Source organism: Hippocampus guttulatus, chromosome 12, assembly GCF_054856545.1.
Source record: "Hippocampus guttulatus isolate MCC_2025c chromosome 12, RoL_Hgut_1.0, whole genome shotgun sequence".
Taxonomy (NCBI): domain Eukaryota; kingdom Metazoa; phylum Chordata; class Actinopteri; order Syngnathiformes; family Syngnathidae; genus Hippocampus; species Hippocampus guttulatus.
The window spans coordinates 5,361,089-5,379,207 of record NC_141272.1 but is presented as its reverse complement, the minus strand read 5'-3'; the positions used below and the strand labels follow the sequence as shown (position 1 = coordinate 5,379,207).

At 41.8% G+C, this 18,119-nt stretch overlaps 1 protein-coding gene and 1 long non-coding RNA gene across 4 annotated transcripts in view; one reads left to right on the top strand and one right to left on the bottom strand.

Moving 5' to 3' along the window:
• The first annotated feature begins 120 nt into the window (after positions 1–120).
• Positions 121–18,119, top strand: part of LOC147197052 (uncharacterized) — a 31,773-nt gene continuing 13,774 nt past the window's right edge. The window contains exons 1-5 of the long non-coding RNA XR_015102507.1: positions 121–741; positions 2,865–3,041; positions 3,986–4,058; positions 8,785–12,871; positions 13,025–13,123. This is a non-coding gene — a long non-coding RNA (uncharacterized LOC147197052). The remainder of the gene's footprint in view (positions 742–2,864; positions 3,042–3,985; positions 4,059–8,784; positions 12,872–13,024; positions 13,124–18,119) is intronic.
• On the bottom strand, positions 6,177–15,715 carry scn2b (sodium channel, voltage-gated, type II, beta). 3 transcript variants are annotated; one of them, XR_015102505.1, is made up of 6 exons: positions 15,484–15,715; positions 10,295–10,455; positions 10,001–10,217; positions 8,714–8,906; positions 8,278–8,345; positions 6,177–7,854 (listed from the first exon to the last, which is right to left on the bottom strand). XR_015102505.1 is itself a non-coding variant. In XM_086125894.1 (4 exons), exons 1-4 carry the CDS (start codon positions 15,680–15,682, stop codon positions 8,710–8,712), a joined length of 774 nt encoding a protein of 257 aa, XP_085982020.1. In that variant the 5' UTR covers positions 15,683–15,715. The 3 variants fall into 3 exon arrangements, 1 of the variants encoding a protein (XP_085982020.1); XR_015102506.1 differs by having other exon boundaries at positions 6,177–7,851; XM_086125894.1 differs by lacking the exons at positions 6,177–7,854; positions 8,278–8,345 and having other exon boundaries at positions 8,710–8,906.

The following is an 18,119-nucleotide window of genomic DNA, read 5'->3' as shown; positions in this document are numbered from 1 at the left end:
GACGCGTAAAGAGTTCTGTCCAGGCTGGGGAATGTGTGCCCCCCCCCGGCCCCCTGTTTGTGTCCCTGTCTTCCCCTCTCACTCGCCCACTCTCTCTCTCTTTCTGTCTTCGGTCAGGAGTCTGAGTGGTGATCCAGCAAGCCGAAAAAAAAAAAAAAAAGGCAGTGCAGAAGCTGTTTGACGACGTGCTGTGGAGTCAGATATAGCCTCAACACTCTGGCAGCAGAGGGATCTGTCAGGGAAGCGCACCAGCCTGCAAGCCACACAGAGGGGAGATGTAGGCTGGAGCAGTGCTGGATGGAGTCTGTGAGAAAGAGGCACAATGAGGGATGCTGGCGCAGAGCGGCCAGGCAGAGGAGCAGAAAGCGAACGTTTCCACGGCCGGCGAGGAGAGAAATGAGTGTGGAAGGTACTGCAGAGGGAGAGAGGGGATGAAAAAGAGAGAGAGAGAGAGAGAGAGCTAGAAGGAGGGCGGAGAGGCTCGGGGTGTGTGTTAGAGAGGTGAAGGTGATTACCAATGCCATGTTCACACACACATGACAATTCAGGGCAATTTCGCTGACTCAGCCATACTTTACAGTAGTCGAAGACAGGATGAGTGCCTTGCTTGAGTCACGCCACATGACCACCACTCAGTGTCGTCTTTGCTGCATCCTCTTGGCCTGTCTCACTTCCATGCGTCTTTTACTTCACGCTCCCTCCCGCTATCTTGCACTGGCAACCATCTGACCTTGTTCAAAGGTAAGACAGACATCGTAATCTATGTGACTATCACGGTTAAGGCAAACACACAACAAGGTCAGACACAAAAATAATGGACGTTAAAATAAGAAACCATCGGAATCAAGTTAAATTCCATCCATCTTTCCATTTTCGATGCAGCTTGTTCTCTTTTGAAGCCGATAGCCCAGACGACTGGGCCATAGGCGTGATACACCTTGGACTTCAATGAGCAAAAATAATTTGATATACTGTTCGGTAAATTGAGTGACGAGCATTGTCACACATCAATATCAACACAAGTGACCATTGTCAAACGCAAAGACCAAGATGGCAGGTATGCAGCTAGCACCGGCAGGTAATTATTGTATCTAAATTGACTCAACATGCCATTATTTCTGGCTCTTACGGCTAATCAATAATAATTTGACTCCCTCCTGCATTTCTGCCATGAAAACTGTTACAGCCTCAGTGGGGGCTCTGAGCCACAGAAGGTCCCCCCTGTGTGTCTATTTTCCAAGCAAGTGGAAAGACATCAAAACAACAAGGCGTCTTTGTATTTGGAATGTAAATGTCTTAGATAATACTTACTTGCAGTTGTCGCAAAAGGCGCCATTCAAGATGAGGTCAACAGTGCTGCGCGAATGTATGGAGAAAAGTAAATGTCTCGTTTGAAGGGTATTCATTATATATATCCTGCCACTGTATGGAAACGGCATCGTTACGTAGTTGAACAAAGCTGTGTTATTTGCGTAAGTTGAGGGGTTCGTTGTTTTTAGTGGATAGCTCTACTTTACGAACGGCAAAAGGTGAGATGGAATCCTTTAAATGCAGTCGTTCCTCATAACTACAATCACTTCCTGCTTCTCTTACTTCAACAGCCAATCAGAACCTATCCACATAAAAACATGTCTAAGCAATTATTAAACAACAGAATATAATTGAGGTATTCTTAACATGAAATAATATGATGCTCAAACATAAAATGTTAATAATTATTAATATAACATAAGCTTACATTTATATCAAATAATTGTTTGGTCCCGCTTCACACCTGATGATCTCTCACAGATCATGAGTAGTTGTTCATCACACTGCGGTCTATTTCACGCTCCTTGGTGAAGGCTGTGTTGATTAATCTTAACCCAGTAATCATCAAAGACAAATATATCCTGAAACTGTAAACCTTCTAAAGATTGAAACCTAGCTGCCGAGGTGACATGCTTCGTCTGACACGAACCTTCTCGAACCCACCAAATGAGCCCTTCACCAACATTACACAATACAAAGAGACCTTCCATAAATCTCATCCAAACCACCAACGCAACCCTGCAGTGGCAGTGAGGGATTGCAGTCCACGCCGTTGATGTGCAGACTGACCTCCTTCACTGGATTCATCACTTCCTGCTTTAATGATCTGCAATGTTGTCATCGACATGTGAGCCAAAGACTTTAGCATGAATAGGAAGGAGATGGCTCTTAAGGACACGTAGTTGGTTTGGCTAGCCTTTACAGTCAAGTTGAGAACTTTTAATAACGTGAAAGTGCACATACCACGATAAACGGTGATCTGTTCTGACTGCAGCATTGTGCTACAACACTAAGAGAGTCGATTTGAAAACCTCCCATGTGCAAGGACAGCCGGTGGTTATGTATCGGTTTGCACTGCCGGCTTAAGTGCATCTGGATGACAGTTTATTATGTTACATTTATCATATAAACACTCCATGTCTCTGTCAGACAGTCTTGTTTACGTCCTTATTTTTGCAGTCTGTTACTGTTGTCAGCATAGATTTTGCTGTGGGTTTTGTGTGTTGACTTAAAATTCTGTAAGAACCCTGGAAATGTACCACAAAGGGTACATTAAAAGATTAGTAATGTCTTTCATAATCGGAATATCGTGGAATCATTTCATGAAAAATGAATTTTAAGCTGATGTTAATGATGTATACAGTACATTCTCAAAAATTGACATATATACCAATAGTAAAAATACAGCTATAAAGAAATCATTTACTCTCTCATTAAATTACAATAAAAAAGTGGATCTGTCCAATTATTGTGCAGCTCTAAATTCTCGTGTATTGATACTGCATCATGAGTAATCAATCTAATATCATTTTGATATTTTGCCCCAACGCCAGGCACCAGAGAGTCATAGAGCTTCATTGAACATGTCACTGAGCCGGGGGGTCAAGCCTGCGTCAGCTGCATAAAAGTCATCACAGTGAACCACGACATTATCACTGGTCATTTTCTTTGCTTTCTCGGTGAAAAATCAATTGATCTTCTTGACAACATGAAAGTCATCTATGCAGAAGGTGGGTCACGAAGGTCTTCAAATTAATGTTGATTTGTTCTGGATGGATCTGTGCATTACAGAGTGTCCTTCAAATTACGACCACTCTTTCTCATTCTGTCTCTCATGTAGTTCCCATAAGATACACAATTCATGATTCAAATAGGATTGACCACACATACACACACCAATGTGGATCGTTCGATATACACTCAGAGAGGCAAGGGACAAGGGAGTTAGCCTTTGCAAGTCCACGATCATATGTAGTGACAGTGGCATATGTGCACACGCACTTGCTCCTGCACGGGGGTGACCTTGGAACGCTTTGAAGGCGGAGCAAGAGAGGACATTGCACTTAGAGAAGAGGGGAGAGGAGGATATTAGCGAGCGGTGGGAGAAAATCATGGTGGGATGGAAGGAGGAATTTGTGAAAATGCAGAAAAGGGTCTGCGGGGAGTGGATGTAACAGGAGGCAAAAGGGAAGTAACATGAGAGAGAGCGACGGAGGGTGTGGAGGATTTCTTTCTGGGGCGGCCGAGGTGCTGAAATGCTGCAGTCAAGCCACATGGATAACATTGCTGACACGCACGAACGTAGACACAGAGAACTGCACACATGTTTTATGTTCAATAAACAAACAAACAAACAAACCCTTTCTCGACCACACCAACGTCATCTTTCTGGATGTGCCCCCCCACCCCCAACACACACACACACACAGTCTGATTAACCTCCCTATCACCCAACACTTGGGCTTGCTCTCCTTTCTCTTCTCCCTCCGTTTCCTCCTCTCTCTCTTTGCACCAGCCGGTGAGTGAGCACATTTCAGAGAACATCCTGAGTGGCCCTGTCTCAGCCTCATCTTCAGACTGTCCCCATCTGAGCATCCTATCTTTCACTCTTCTCACCATGACCCTTTTTTCCCTTCGTTCTGGGTCCACCATCTCCTCTGTGTTCTTTCTGCAGTGTCCACGTCTTTTCCAATCGCTCTGGGCCGTCCCATCTGACAGTTTGGCGGGGAACGGGATAAAATAAAAAGGTGAGTCCCATTTAAAAGGGAGGGACAAAGTTTTGCAACTGTTAGCTCAAAATTGTAGACTTGGGTGCGGAGTCATCACGGAATATTAGATACGCCTGTGTGCAAAGATTATTACGGCGAGATTGTGCAGACTTGTGGTTGGCCTTAAAATGAAGGACGCTCGAAAATGGCTGTGATGTACTTCATAAAGGCAGAATGTTTACTATATAGCCATGAAAATTGACTCTCACTTACATTTACGGTATATTTCTTGTGTACAAAATGATACTTTTATAAACTGTGATTTGTCCAATTGCGAGGACAAAAACTATTTATTTTGTTGCATTGCTATCTTTTAGATGGAAATGGTAAAGGTTGCGGGGAGTTGTGTTCAGAGATGGATTAATTAATGCAGGCACGTTCTATACATCTCTTGGTACTGTAACACTCTCACATCCCCAAAACATGCATTTTAGGATGAATTGAAGACTCTCGTGAGGGTAAACGGTTCAGATAATGGATGGTCGGTATGAATATTGTGGAAATGGCTGACAAGAGTGTTCATCATCCATACTTCAATTGGCTTATAAACACACGTACATGTTGAGTTTACTTCTGCTGTAGTTTTCAAGAGCATGTGTCATTTGAATTTAGTCTCACGAAGATGTTTTGTCCTTCAAAGTATTATGTGATTCAAACACAATAAAAGGCAAATATGATGAAATACTTTATTACGATTTTTTTCCCCCAACATTCGCGATGCTGAAATTAAGGATACATGGAGAACATATCTTCCGTAGCATATAATCACCATGCTATGTTGTAACTATAAAGTGCACACCTTCCAGGAAACCATTTACATACCTAACATTTTAGATGCTTTTCTCATTGACACCTTTTTTTTTTGCATGCTCTCAATGACAGTATTATCTAAAACAGTGGTTCTCAACTGCTGTCAGTCTGGGATCCGCATCGTCTTATTGTTGCAAAGATGCATGTTTTTAGTAAAAAAAAAACAAACAAACAGTAAAGTATGTTACTTTTTAAATGAGTTTGACATACCGCCAAGAACATATTGAGCTATGAAGTACGTTTGCCCAAGCCTGCGTTGCACTGCTTTTGTTTACAGAGGAGCTAGTGACAAGAGCAAAAGTGTGCTTACACCTCAGTACTGTCCTGGAAAATAAATTTAAAAAAAAATCTAAAAATCAGAATACTGGGAGATATAATTTTTTACAAGCTGCACTTTTAGGTCCCGACCCACCAGTTGAGAAGCACTGATGTGAAATATGTGACAATGTGACAATGTGAAAACAGTGACCTGACCTTGGAGATAGGAAAGGATATCATGAAAATCTTAAAACACACACACACACACACGCACACACACACATGCACACACACACACAAAACACTTTTGCTTTGCTGCAATTGGAATGCAAATCTCTATAAAATACAACTCCAGTTGGACATCATGATTCTATAACAAACTTTCTTTCGTATTGTTATTTAAACTAAAAAAAAAAAAGATACAAAACATCAAGGCAGCAATTTGTTCTTCTTTTCAAACACAATTTTCTTGTAGCACAATGAAATAAGTGCGATATACATAAAAAGTGCCCATTGCTACGCAGTGTAAAAGATTAAGCATGCACACAGAAACCCATGTTTGTTTCTTGTTCGGACATAACTTAAGACTGGTACATGTTGAAATGTGTTAACCCACATGCATTGAGTACACTACACTGTTTTTATATCATCAAATGGTTATGGCGCTGAACTAAATGAAACAAAGTGAGGGACCTGTTCAAATATTGAGATGAGATACACTACAATCAATGACATTTTTGAGCTCTTGACGCTCTGCCCTGACGTGATGGTTTACTCCAGGCTGAACATCTGCCTGAAGTAGTAATTTCTGTAAACTATAGAGCAGGGGTGTCAAACTCAGGTCCTGGAGGGCCGCTGCCCTGCATGTTTTCCAAGTCTCCCTGTTGCAACACAACTGATTCAAATGATCAGATCATCAGCAAGCTCTGCGGAAGCCTGACATTGAACCTGTTCATTTGAATCAGGTGTGTTGCAGCAGGGAGACTTGGAAAACATGCAGGACAGCAGCCCTCCAGGACCTGAGTTTGACACCTATGCTATAGAGGGATGGATGGCACGGTACATGCACGCTGCTTAACACAGATTAAGACGAGCGCTTTGCGCCATTGTGGGCATCAACACAGCCGAATTGATTGGCCACCAATACATGGGACTCCTTCCTTTCCATTTAAAATTGGTGCATAAGAGGCGCATAGTCCTTGAAATGGCAGAAATGGAAACGTATTTGCTGGAGTTCATGAGGGAGGTTTAGTGCGTAAAGTACGACTTTAACACATTGGCAAACCAAAAATAACCGTCTACTTCTGTGCTTTGAAATAATTTTATTGCATGCGGTGCGCGGAGTCAACTTGAACTAATAAGGACTATTTCAGTTGCCAATGTAAAATGTGTTTTTCAAAATAATAGTCAATTACAACATTGATTTTGCCTGGTTAATGTGATTTTTGCTCTTGGATCTCAGCGAGCTGCGTTAGCACATCAAGGACATAGACAAGCCTCAGTTTTACTCATGGTTATAAGGTGTCATCTGTAAGGGGCAAGCGATGCTTGTTTTTAGCACCCCGGTAGGTCATGTAGCACGTAGCATTCAAAAGTCTGAGGATGGCCACTATAGAAGGCTGAAAGAGCCACTGAAGGCTGGAGACCCCAATACTGAACCATTGAGTTAGCCCTGAGTCGGAATTCTTCAATTGGCCCAACGCACAAAGCAAGATTCGTAAAAAAAAAATAAAATAAAATAAAATGGATTGGATGAGTTTGGTGCCGAAGAACATGACAGCCCTTCAAATCCCTTTGGGGTGTACTGGAATGTTAATTTTCCAACATGAATGAACTCAAATACAGTATCTCATCTAAAATTATGTTTTTGTCAAACAAAGAGGCAGCCAAAACCATATTTTCTTCCATTTCAAGTGTTGCAGGCCGGTGTTCCAATACTTTTGTCCATACGGTATATATCGTGAGAAACAAAATCTCTTGTGTTCTTGGATCCTTTTGTTTTACTGTGAGGTTCCAGTGGTAATCTGTCATACATGTTCAATGACAAATTTGTTCCTTGGACAGATGAACATTTATAACGTACCGTATTTTCCACACTATAAGGCGCACTGGATTATGAGGCGCCCCTTCAATGAATGGCCTATTTTGTAATTTCTTTCATACATTGGGCGCACCGCATTGTAAGATGCAATCTACAATGCCTCCACTAGATGGAGCTACGCTCAAGGAAATGCTAACAGAACGATCAGATGTCAGTAAAACAACCGCAAGTTATAACATTGACTCGTGAACGTTGAACTCTCTTGCCGCTGCTCTATTTCCGTGTTCAACTGCGTAACCGATCACCTTAAGTTTGAACTCTGCGTTGTCAGCATGTCTCGAGCAAGGAGCCATTTGGGGGTCGAAATATTACCGTAATGACCATACACAAGGCGCATCGGATTTTAAGGAGCGCTGTGAGCTTTTAAGAAAATGGAAGGCTTTTAGGTACGCCTTTTAGTGCGGAAAATACAGTACCAGTAGTTACCATTGTAGATGTAATCAGCGTCTGTAAAGAGACAAACACACATCTCTCTTTCTTAAGCACACACACACACGCACTTGTGTCCACTGAAACACACAAACATGCAGAGGGAACAGATGCACTTGGTGGTGAATGATTCAGTCAGTGGTTGTTCTGGGCAGAGGAATGACGACACAATATCTTCTGGAAGAAAACAGAAGGAACAACCTGAACATTCTTCGAACCCAAAACAAACATACACATGCAGTGAAACATTCAATATTTTGAAATTCTATTGAAATCTATTCTCCTTGTTTGTTTATGAATGAGAGTGATTGAGAAAAAGCAATATTACAATAGAAATGAATTTGTAAAATTGTAAATAATGTCATAAACTCTCCTTGATGTACTGCAGAAGCTAAAGTCGATGTAATATACTGGACCATATGAAAATACAAAACAGTCATTGAAGTATAATTGTCTGTGTCGACCTTCACTTAAAATGTCAATGGTCAGAGAATATATATTGCATACATCATTAGGTAATCATGGATAAACATCCCTGAGTGCACATTATGATGTCGCTCCCTCTGTTTTTGACAGCAAGACAATTGAATAGAAGTTTACCAGGGGGACGTGCTGGGTCGGCAGCTCTGCAGGCTCCTAATTTGTTCTGATGACCCATTTAAGTTTGTCTGCAAATGTCAGAAAAGAGATTGACATTCAGAAAGAGTTTGATCAGAGAGGGTGAGAAAGTATGAAGCTTGGTTTACAATCTGTGAGCAAAATCACAAAGTCATCCTAAAATAGACGCTGGAGCCTATGCCAGCTGACACTCTGGACTGGTTTCAGTTGATCAAAGGGGCCAGTGACATTTTTACCAATGGGCTTACCTGGGCTGAAAGCCGGGGGACTATCTTTTTATCTAATTATAAGAATAAAAAAAATCTGTACAACGCCATGGCCGTAATTATAGTGTCTTAAGAGTCTTAATAGTTTCATATAATTCTGCCACTTGTTGAACTTTTTTTTTTTTATCCGATTTGAATGAATGATTTCCTACTTTGTCCCCTCGTCTGCGGCACCTTCGGCCTCTAATTTCCCCTCCTCCTCCATCTTCTCCTCTGAGGTCAGATCCTGTTTGAGATGATGACGGAGAAATTTCACAACCACCATGGAAAGGATGAGGAGAGCAAGGGCTCCGCCCACCGATGCCCCGATTGCAACGGCGATCGTCGAGTCTCTCGGGGGGGGAACTGAAGGAAACAAAGGGGAGAGTTAAGTATATCGTATGGACAAGAAATGGAGTGCAGTGCTGGCTAAAAGCTCCACTGGGCTGATTAAACAGAGTGGAAAGAAAGTGCAGCTGAGTTAGCCTAGCTAGCGTGTAAGTGGGAGAAAGATGCTGAGGGACTAAGTTCAACCTCTCGTAGGCCATTAATAAATAAAAAGATGACTCATGAGCAAAAGGTCCGCAAAATCAAACAACACACACACACACACACATACAAAGTGATGTTACGTCGGATTATTATTTGGCATCGAGAGTATTTGGGAAGAACTCAAAGACATTTCTGCAGTTTAGAAAGAACTGTAGAAAGATCTCCACTTGCGGATGATGTCAAATTGGGAGACAGCCTTCTACTCCCGATCATTTGTGACAACCCGCTACCCACACATACACCAGCCGTGCCAAAACAAAAATGCACCTTTAAAATGACTAATTTGCTCATCAAATGATTAGCAAAATTCTTCTTCACAAAAGTTCTTTCCAGCCCTGTAATGTATGCAATCGAACCCATCCATCCATCCATTTTCAGATCCGCTTTATCCTCACAAGGGTCGCGGGGGGTGCTGGAGCCTATCACAGCCGTCTTCGGGCAGTAGGAGGGGGACATTCTGAACCGGTTGCCAGGGAATCGCAGGGCATGCAGAGAAGAACAACCATTCACGCTCACACTCACACCTGGGGACAATTTAGGGTCTTCCATTAACCTACATACATGTCTTTGGAATGTGGGAGGAAACCGGAGTACCCGGAGAAAACCCAAGCAGGCCCGGGGAGAACATGCAAACTCCACACAGGGAGGCCGGAGATGGAATTGAACCTGGTACCTCTGCACTGTGATGTTGACACGCTAACCACTGGATGCAATTGAACCACTAAAGTGAAATACTTCTGCATTTGTACGCGTTGGAATTTCGAGTAACGCTGTCAAACAAAACAAAGAAAAAAAGGGAGAATCAACCATTCTACCATCTGAGCTCTATTAACTGCATCCTCAAGGCAAGTTTGGGATGAAGATGAGTGCGCATTTATTTCTCCAGGAGGGAGGGTTGAGTATCTTACGTTCAGTCGAAACTTTAAGGTTGATGGCCCCGTGTCCATGTATGCGGTCCGGGGGATTGATCACGTAACACTTGTAAATCCCTTCATCTTCCTCCTGAACATCTAATAGAGTGATGGAAAGGTCATTCTTTGCCAGGTTGCCCGCAAATAGCACCCTTTCTCCAAAGCGCTCTGGAAGCAAAGCCACCATTCCTTTCTTCCTATCGTATGCCAAAAACTATGGAAAGACAGAAGCAATGGTTGGTAAATGCAGTTTTGACAGTGTGTTTCTTCATATTTGGCGATCTTTCTGACCATTTTTTCTGTATCGTTGATTGATTCATGGTAGGTCCAGTTCATGACAAACTTGTTTGTGTCTATCTGATAGCAGGAAGTGAAACTGCATGGGATTTTGATGTCTGATCCATTCATGACGTGGATTTTATAGGGCACAGTTACGTCCATGCTTGAACAACCTGAAAGAAAACAACACCATTTCATTAATTGTTGCACAGAAAAATGGGATGCCAAGTACATTTCCAGTGGCAGACGTTGTGTGGGGGGAAAAAAACCAAAAACAAAACAATGGAACCTTGACTGATCTTGACCAAATCGTTTTTCAACCAGAAAATGTTAGATTTTTACGCCTCGGATCAGGACCGAAAATCGGTTTTCGACCAAACTAAGCAAACCCGAATACGCCACTCGTCTCCTCTCGGCTTCCTTATACGAGGAAGTGACGCTTCCTCGTGTGACGTTCATTGTGAGCAGACGTGTTTGTTGTGATTTGCGCAAATATTTTTTTTGTTACAGTATTTCTGCATAGTGTACTAACTAGCCTCTAGTCATGGGCCGAACAAATCGCTTTTCGAACAGCCTTCTGGAATGGATTATGGTCGAAAACCGAGGTATGACTGTATTTTGATATCTGGTGGAATGGATTGGGCTTTATATCTTCAAACCAGAAAGTACTTAAATTTTTTTTTGACTACTGGTAGTTCCGAGTTGTTCATGCACAAATATATCTCCATCATCACAAAAAGGAATACAAAAGATTTTTATTTACTAAAAATAAAAAAAGAGTACCGGTAGTTGTTGAGCCAATTTAGAAAGGCAATGACACTGTATTAAGTTTTTTAAGTGTTTCCACTGCGTTCTTAAAAACAGCTAAACCCAACAATATTCCACTTCAAAGTCACTTGAAGTTATCACATACGTGTCGTTTGAACAATGATTGTCGGTACTTCTATACGAATGATGATGAGTCTGGTAAGCATGAGTTTGCACTCCCCTGACAGAAGTGTGTGTGTGTGTGTGCGTGTGTGTGTGTGTGAAGGGACTCTGCACCATTTTCTACTGCAGTTGGGTGTTTTTGGCTTGGTTCCCACTGCTGCTGCACCATTGCCTCTCTGCAGCGCGCGCGCGCGCGCACACACACACACACACACACACACAATCTCACTAATGGACAACAGCAACCACAGCAAGTTGTGTTTTGATGCGACACAAAAGTGTGCCTCTCTCCACACACAAATAAGACACATGAACCCACTAACCTGAGAAATTGTGTGCATTGTTACCAAGGACACACTCTTTTTGCCCACCGTGACATCCGCACACCCGTGCAGGAGCGTGTGTACACACACATATTTAAACATTTAGCGATACTGTACAGAATGGGTAGAAAAAGTCCACACACAGCACACCCATGTTCAAGAGCCAAGACTTTGTCACGAAAAACAAAAACAAAACCAAGACCAAAATAAATTATTTTAAAACCATCATTGATGTGACCTATGTAACCTGCACAACTCAATTGCTAATCTGATTACAGTAACCCCAAATGCATGAGTCTGAAGCTTTTGTCCAAAATTCCTATTTACTTCAATTGATTTGTTGGCAATTCAAGTCAATTTGGGATGATTCGCAACATAAAAAGTACCACAAAATCCTCAAACGATTCTTACAAACTTGGGCTCATTTAATTTGTGTTACAAATCTCGTTTCAATGATGTGCTTGTCTTTATTTTGATATTTAAGTGGTAAGTAAAACATTGCGAGGACATTGGTGTACAACTAATCTCAGTTGTTTATTTTTACTTCCCCTTTCTAAGAGTTCCTTTATTGCATGTGTGTTGTGCAAGTGACAAGTCACATTCATGGTGGAAATGGCTTTGAAATGATTTATCTTGGTCCCATTTATTATGTCATACACACATACACACACACACAATGGAATTTGAACAGAGGTGTGTACACTTTTTCCATCCACTGGGCAGAAGCAATGAATGACTCAGCACTCCTGTACAGGAAAGACAGGCAGGTACTCTATGAGCCAGTGGCACTCGCAAAGACAAGAAGTACTGCAGTGAAGCAGCCTCATGCATGCCTCAGGCCCTTTGCCCCTCCCATCTTTGTCTGCCTCACTTGCCCCCCCCCCCCCCCCCACACTCCCCAGCCCCCTCTTATTTTCGATCAACACTCCTTGTACCCAAAATGTCAGTTATCTCATCCTTATTATGAATACATGTATTTGTCTCTTTGGTCTTTGTGTGTTCGGTGTGTGTTACACATGCAAGGTCAATGCCGGAAACGTGAAGGTGAATGTACAGCACGTTGATTTCTCGCTCATTTCATGTTATGTGTGAGTTTGTGTGTTCTCCGTTTGCTTGCGGGGGTTTGCTCCGGGCCTCCTGCCACATTCCAAACACCTGCATGTTGTGTTCAACGAAGATTACAGAGGTGGGAATATGATCATCATTCGCGGTGTAGAGAAACTCAGGCTTCAACAATTGGTTAAGATATTAAAACTAGCTTTTGTTTATTTGTTTGTCAGTAACCTACAGGAAAACGCGGTCCAGGAGAGGCTCAGAAGCTGAACATCACCTGCACGTGAGGAGTCAAAAACAAAATCATCAATAAAAATCTTTTCCATTTTAGTTCTCCTGTCTGTGCTTTCTACTGATTTTATTTTAGAATCCAATGTTCTTGATGTCATTGGTAAACTTGCTGAATTTGTGCATTTCCTCTCCAAATACATGGCAGATGCAGGAAGTGGGGCAGCAAGCAGCTACTGTCACCTCAGATGGCCCCAAATTCCTCACAAAAACTGGAAACAACACAGTTCAACGGGACCATCTAATGGTAAAATTACTGTACTAAAACAGACGAAGCTATTGTTAAGTGCCTGTCCTGTCTCCGATATGTTTTCAGACACTTCCAAAATACATTTTGATTTTCTATATTCAGGCAAATTATTTAACATTTATGCGTTAGAGTGCAACTTTAATTTTGCTTATTGCATAAAATTGCAGACAAAGCGCCAGGGGCGGCAAAAGGGATTATGCTTCCACACTGTCTTCACCAGCCTCGTTTTGAGTGGCCGTGGCAGCCACACTAATTGAATTTAGTGCCGGTGTTTGACACAGCCAAGTAGCTGATAGCCAGGCCACTCTCGTCATACTGTGCAGCTCACAAAAGGTGGGCAATTAATTAAAAAAAAAATGAATTTTTTCTAATTCTTCTGGTGTGTATTTAAAATAATATGTCTTGCTGCTAACTTAATGGCAAATAAGCCACTCCATTTGGCTCGTAAATCTGACTTATATTAACGCCTCACCAGCCACGACCCTCACCACACATCAAAGGTATATTTATCATTATTATTAAAATTATCCATCCATCCATTCTCTAATCCTCTTATCCTCAGAAGGGTCGCGGGCGTGCTGGAGCCTATCACAGCTGCCTTCGGGCAGTAGGTGGGGTCCACCCTGAACTGGTTGCCAGCCAATAACAGGGTATTATTATTGTTATATTAGTAGTGGTACTAGTAGTAGTATAATAATAAATATTATAATCATTGTTGTTATTAAATGTTTAATTACACAAACAAACGAGTTGAAGAAGATGTAACTGCAAAATATTGAAACAGACATACCCACATTGAAGCTGGGGTCATTTCATTTTCATTTCATTTCAGTGGCCCGTTGCTGCTCTCTAGTGACACCAATCGGTAACAATTTTTAGAGAGGCTGTTCAAACAGCACAATTTGATAGACAAGAAAACGTATGCAGAGCTACCACAACGAAAAAACAATGCTGACATATTTGCTCATCTTAAGAAAACAAGGCTGTTGATGTACGCAAAGGTATTACACCACAAGCTTTCCCACATAACTGCATTCTGAGTTGTTGTCATGGAGACGGAAAATGGTGTGGCACCTCACTTGGTGAAAAAGATCCATACGGCTAAACAAAAGCGGCTTCCTGTAGAGTAGACAGTTGACCACTTTGTCACTTTGCTATATTTAGCGTTTCCAAATCGCCTGCATTTTTGGTTTGGAGCGAAACAGAGAAGTTCGGAGGCATCTTTCTTAACACCTAACATTAGCTTTTTTTTGGGGGGGGGGGTGATATAACTTTCTAATTCATACTGCCACCCTCTCCCCCACCAATGTCAGATTTGTTTGAATTGAATGGGGGTCTTCAGGTACAGATTCCCAACAATTTGTCACGTTACGCACGAAGCAGGAAAAGGAACTGCTTCGTACGTAACAGAGCAAACGAGAACAAGTGGATCCCCGAAATAGCAGACACTAACAAGGACTTCGTCTAAAAAAAATAATATTTATTATAAACAAAAACTCCGCCTAATAAACAACAGAAACCGCTGGTAAAAACGAGAACCAGGGAATGATGTAATGCGACAACAGAAAACACTTGCAAAAAACAGCAAGGAAAAATGATTAAACAATTACTAGTTCACGTATGCGCTTAGAATAATACCCATGGGAAGAAGAAAATGTAACCAACAGCAATTGAATTCGAATGTTTACGAACATGGGTAACAGCAGTGGCACGGCATGCAATACTCCGGCAATGAGTCGACCGCCGGTGCGCCTAGATATAGCAGGTGCAATCACCGACAAATAGGCAGCAGGTGTGCAGGCGGCAGAAATTAACGCCTGCCACCTGCTGCCAAATACGGAACATGACACAATTCAAGATCTAAATATCACAAAATCGACGTTTCTAGTCGATGGATAGCCTTGACAGCTGCACGCATCATGATAAAACCAAGAAGGCAGGAGCATATACATTCGTGTGCTGTCACAGTACCGTCAGGTAAAGCGAATACAGTATTTGGTTTTAATAGTAATTACGCTCATCTTTATTGGCCTTGGGCATCCACACATAAGTGATAAGATTGGTTTCAGCTGTAAGTAGTATTGATATGTGTAACTCGGGCACCACAGAAACCTGTAGACTACATTTTTAATTTTATCTGGCTAATCTTAAATGGGGACGGGGGGGGGGGTGTATTTAGGCCTTAGAAATCAGAAAAATGGCGAAGACAGCTGTTTTTACAAAATGTTTCGATTTTATGGCTTGAGCGACGTCATTTCTAAACTTAATTCTACACGCGTCACATAAATACAGTAATAAGATGCGATAATGTGCTTGTTGAGTGAAGCCCTCCTGTCAATATAGGGCGGCGTGCTTACCGGAGACGGAGAGCATCATCATTACCGACAACAGCAGTAACCGAACGTCAGACCTCCATTTCCCCAGTGCACTAACACACATGGCCGCTGCTTCGGGAAGCACACACAACGTTTTCACACCTTCAGAAAAATAATGACGGTGAGAAAAAGAAGCAAAAATATAATTGAGAGTGACTAAAAAGGCTAAAAAAAACAGCATATGTTTACATGCAGGACATGGCTGGCAGTGTCTGTAGCCTTATGACGGTTGGTCTCATGGTTGCCCATTTGTTTGCATCGGAGGCGGGAGGGTGAAAACAGAGACGAGGAATGAAATGAATCACTATGCTTCTGAACCCTTTTTTTCAAAAGGGGACATTGCGTAAAAGAAACAACATTATTATTTCAAAACTGAAAATATAATGTGATGCATCACAATGATCGCTTTAGTAGCCGGTTGCTGTAGGCTATACGTGCACATTCAGATGAGATTAAGCGCCACTGTATGCGTGAAGTTAGAAAAGTGTTTTTTTTTTCATATTGATTGAGAATGAAAGGTAAACTGTGTTTTTTTTTTCATATTGACTGAGAATGAAAGGTAAACAGTTCAAAAGACACCTGCCAGTAAGTGTTTGGAATAAATGAAGTAATCGTGCAACGCAAACTATTAATTAACCCATCCCAATCCAACTTCAGGGCTGCAAGGATTGGAAAATGCAGGAATACGGAAAATAAAATAATTAGAGCCAAACAACAACTGTCAATCACGGTCAGGGAGAGTGAGGGGATTTTGTAACACAAAAATAATGTAGAGTGTTGCGATCCCTCTGTTTTCTTCCCCTAAGTGTTGAACATAAATCACTTGCAAGCCAGACTTTAAAGTCGATGGCTTTAATGACATCTTCAAATGTCATCAACAAGCAGTTCTAAGTGAAACTGCAAATAGCGCGTAAGAATGTGCATCGATAATCATGCCCAAAGTGGTATATTAATATTTTGGCTATTTCTTCTTCATTCGTGAATGTAAGTTAGCCCAAGGTCTATTCATGGAGTACTATACCCTCAAGTGAATTCTAGATTTGTTTGATTTAACACCATTCATATCAACAAATTGGTCTGTGTAGTCAAGATAACTAATTCAGCATTTGATGGCAACTTCCAGAATTTATTGGTTTATTGTAGTTCTTTCTGGAGCCAGAGGATAGCGCTGTGACTCTGTGTTCACAACACCACACTCTGAGGCATAGGTGTCAAACTTCGGTCCTGGAGGGCCGCTGTCTTGCATGTTCTCCAATTCTCCCTATTACAACACACCTGATTCAAATGATCAGATCATCAGCAACCTCTGCGCAAGCCTGACATTGAACCTGTTCATTTGAATCAGGTGTGTTGCATGTTTTCCAAGTCTCCCTATTGCAACACACCTGATTCAAATGATCAGATCATCAGCAAGCTGCTTGGAAGCCTGACATTGAACCTGTTCATTTGAATCAGGTGTGTTGCAACAGGGAGACTTGGAAAACATGCAGGACAGCGGCCCTCCAGGACCTGAGCTTGACACCTATGCGAGGCAAGTGTCTCTCAAAATATAAAACACTTTTATAGTTTTCATTTCGGCATTAGCTTCAACATCAACATTCAGACCAAATAATACAAACTGTGCAGATAGATAAGGGTAGCTCTAGTGTGTTAAATTCCTGGTCTAGCATTTTTTTAATGCAAGCAGACCCTCTGTGAAGCTTTTCATGAAGAAAAAAAATCCTCTTCATTTTCTGTTGCATAAACACACCAATTATTTGTATTATTTAACACTCGAAATTGTCCCTTGGTGTGAGTGTGAGCATGGATGGTTGTTTGTCTCTGTGTGCCCTGCGATTGGCTGGCAACCGGGTGTCCCCTGCCCACTGCCCGAAGACATCTGGGAGAGGCGCGCACCCCCCCCCCCCCGATTGGCAAATAGATGGGTGAAAAAGCTGTCATTCAAACACGTGTGTGTAGACTTTTTATATCCATTGAAGAGACTGATGCCAAGTGTCAAAAGTTGGTTAATGAAATCAATCAGTGGATTAACATTCTGCATGGAGTCGCTAGCTGGGATTCGCAGTGAGAAATCGCTATACTACCAGCGAAGAAAAAAAAATCCAGCATTCAAACAAAAGACTTTTGAAGACTCCTTCGACAGCAAGCACAAGTGGAAGGGGGAGTCCAATCAAGTCAAATGCGTAAAAACCACTTCCTGCTGAGAAGAACTGCAATTTGTGCTCAGAAGGAGATAATCAACACTACCTGGAGTGAGGACAAGTGGCACATCAGTGCTACATTTTAAAATAGCCTCCAAGCAATCAGAAAAGAAGCAATACCTACTCGACCATGTCAGACATCTGAAGCCCAAACGTGGAGGTGAAGTAAATAAATCAGACGTGATCATCTTCTATTTAGCAATCGGATACCATCCTCAAACTCAGGCAGACTGCACAAATTGTATCTTAAAGCATCGACGGTTTTGAAATTATTCTAAACTTCATCACAATTAAAAAAAAAAAAGAACATCTGCCTTTCTCTCGTGAACATGTTAACTCAGGAACTATTCGGGGACATCATTACTCAGCAGCTTCCTGGCTGAAAGATAACAACAGTATCAATGAAACACTTGCTAA

Excerpts from the sequence above, each read along its gene's own strand:
- scn2b (XM_086125894.1), bottom strand. The coding sequence starts at position 15,682 with ATGCTGTTTTTTTTAGCCTTTTTAGTCACTCTCAATTATATTTTTGCT. Across the intron at positions 10,218-10,294 it reads TCAACGATACAGAAAAAATG|TTTTTGGCATACGATAGGAA; the intron begins GTCAGAAAGATC and ends GTCTTTCCATAG. Across the intron at positions 8,907-10,000 it reads CCTTAAAGTTTCGACTGAAC|TTCCCCCCCCGAGAGACTCG; the intron begins GTAAGATACTCA and ends TGTTTCCTTCAG.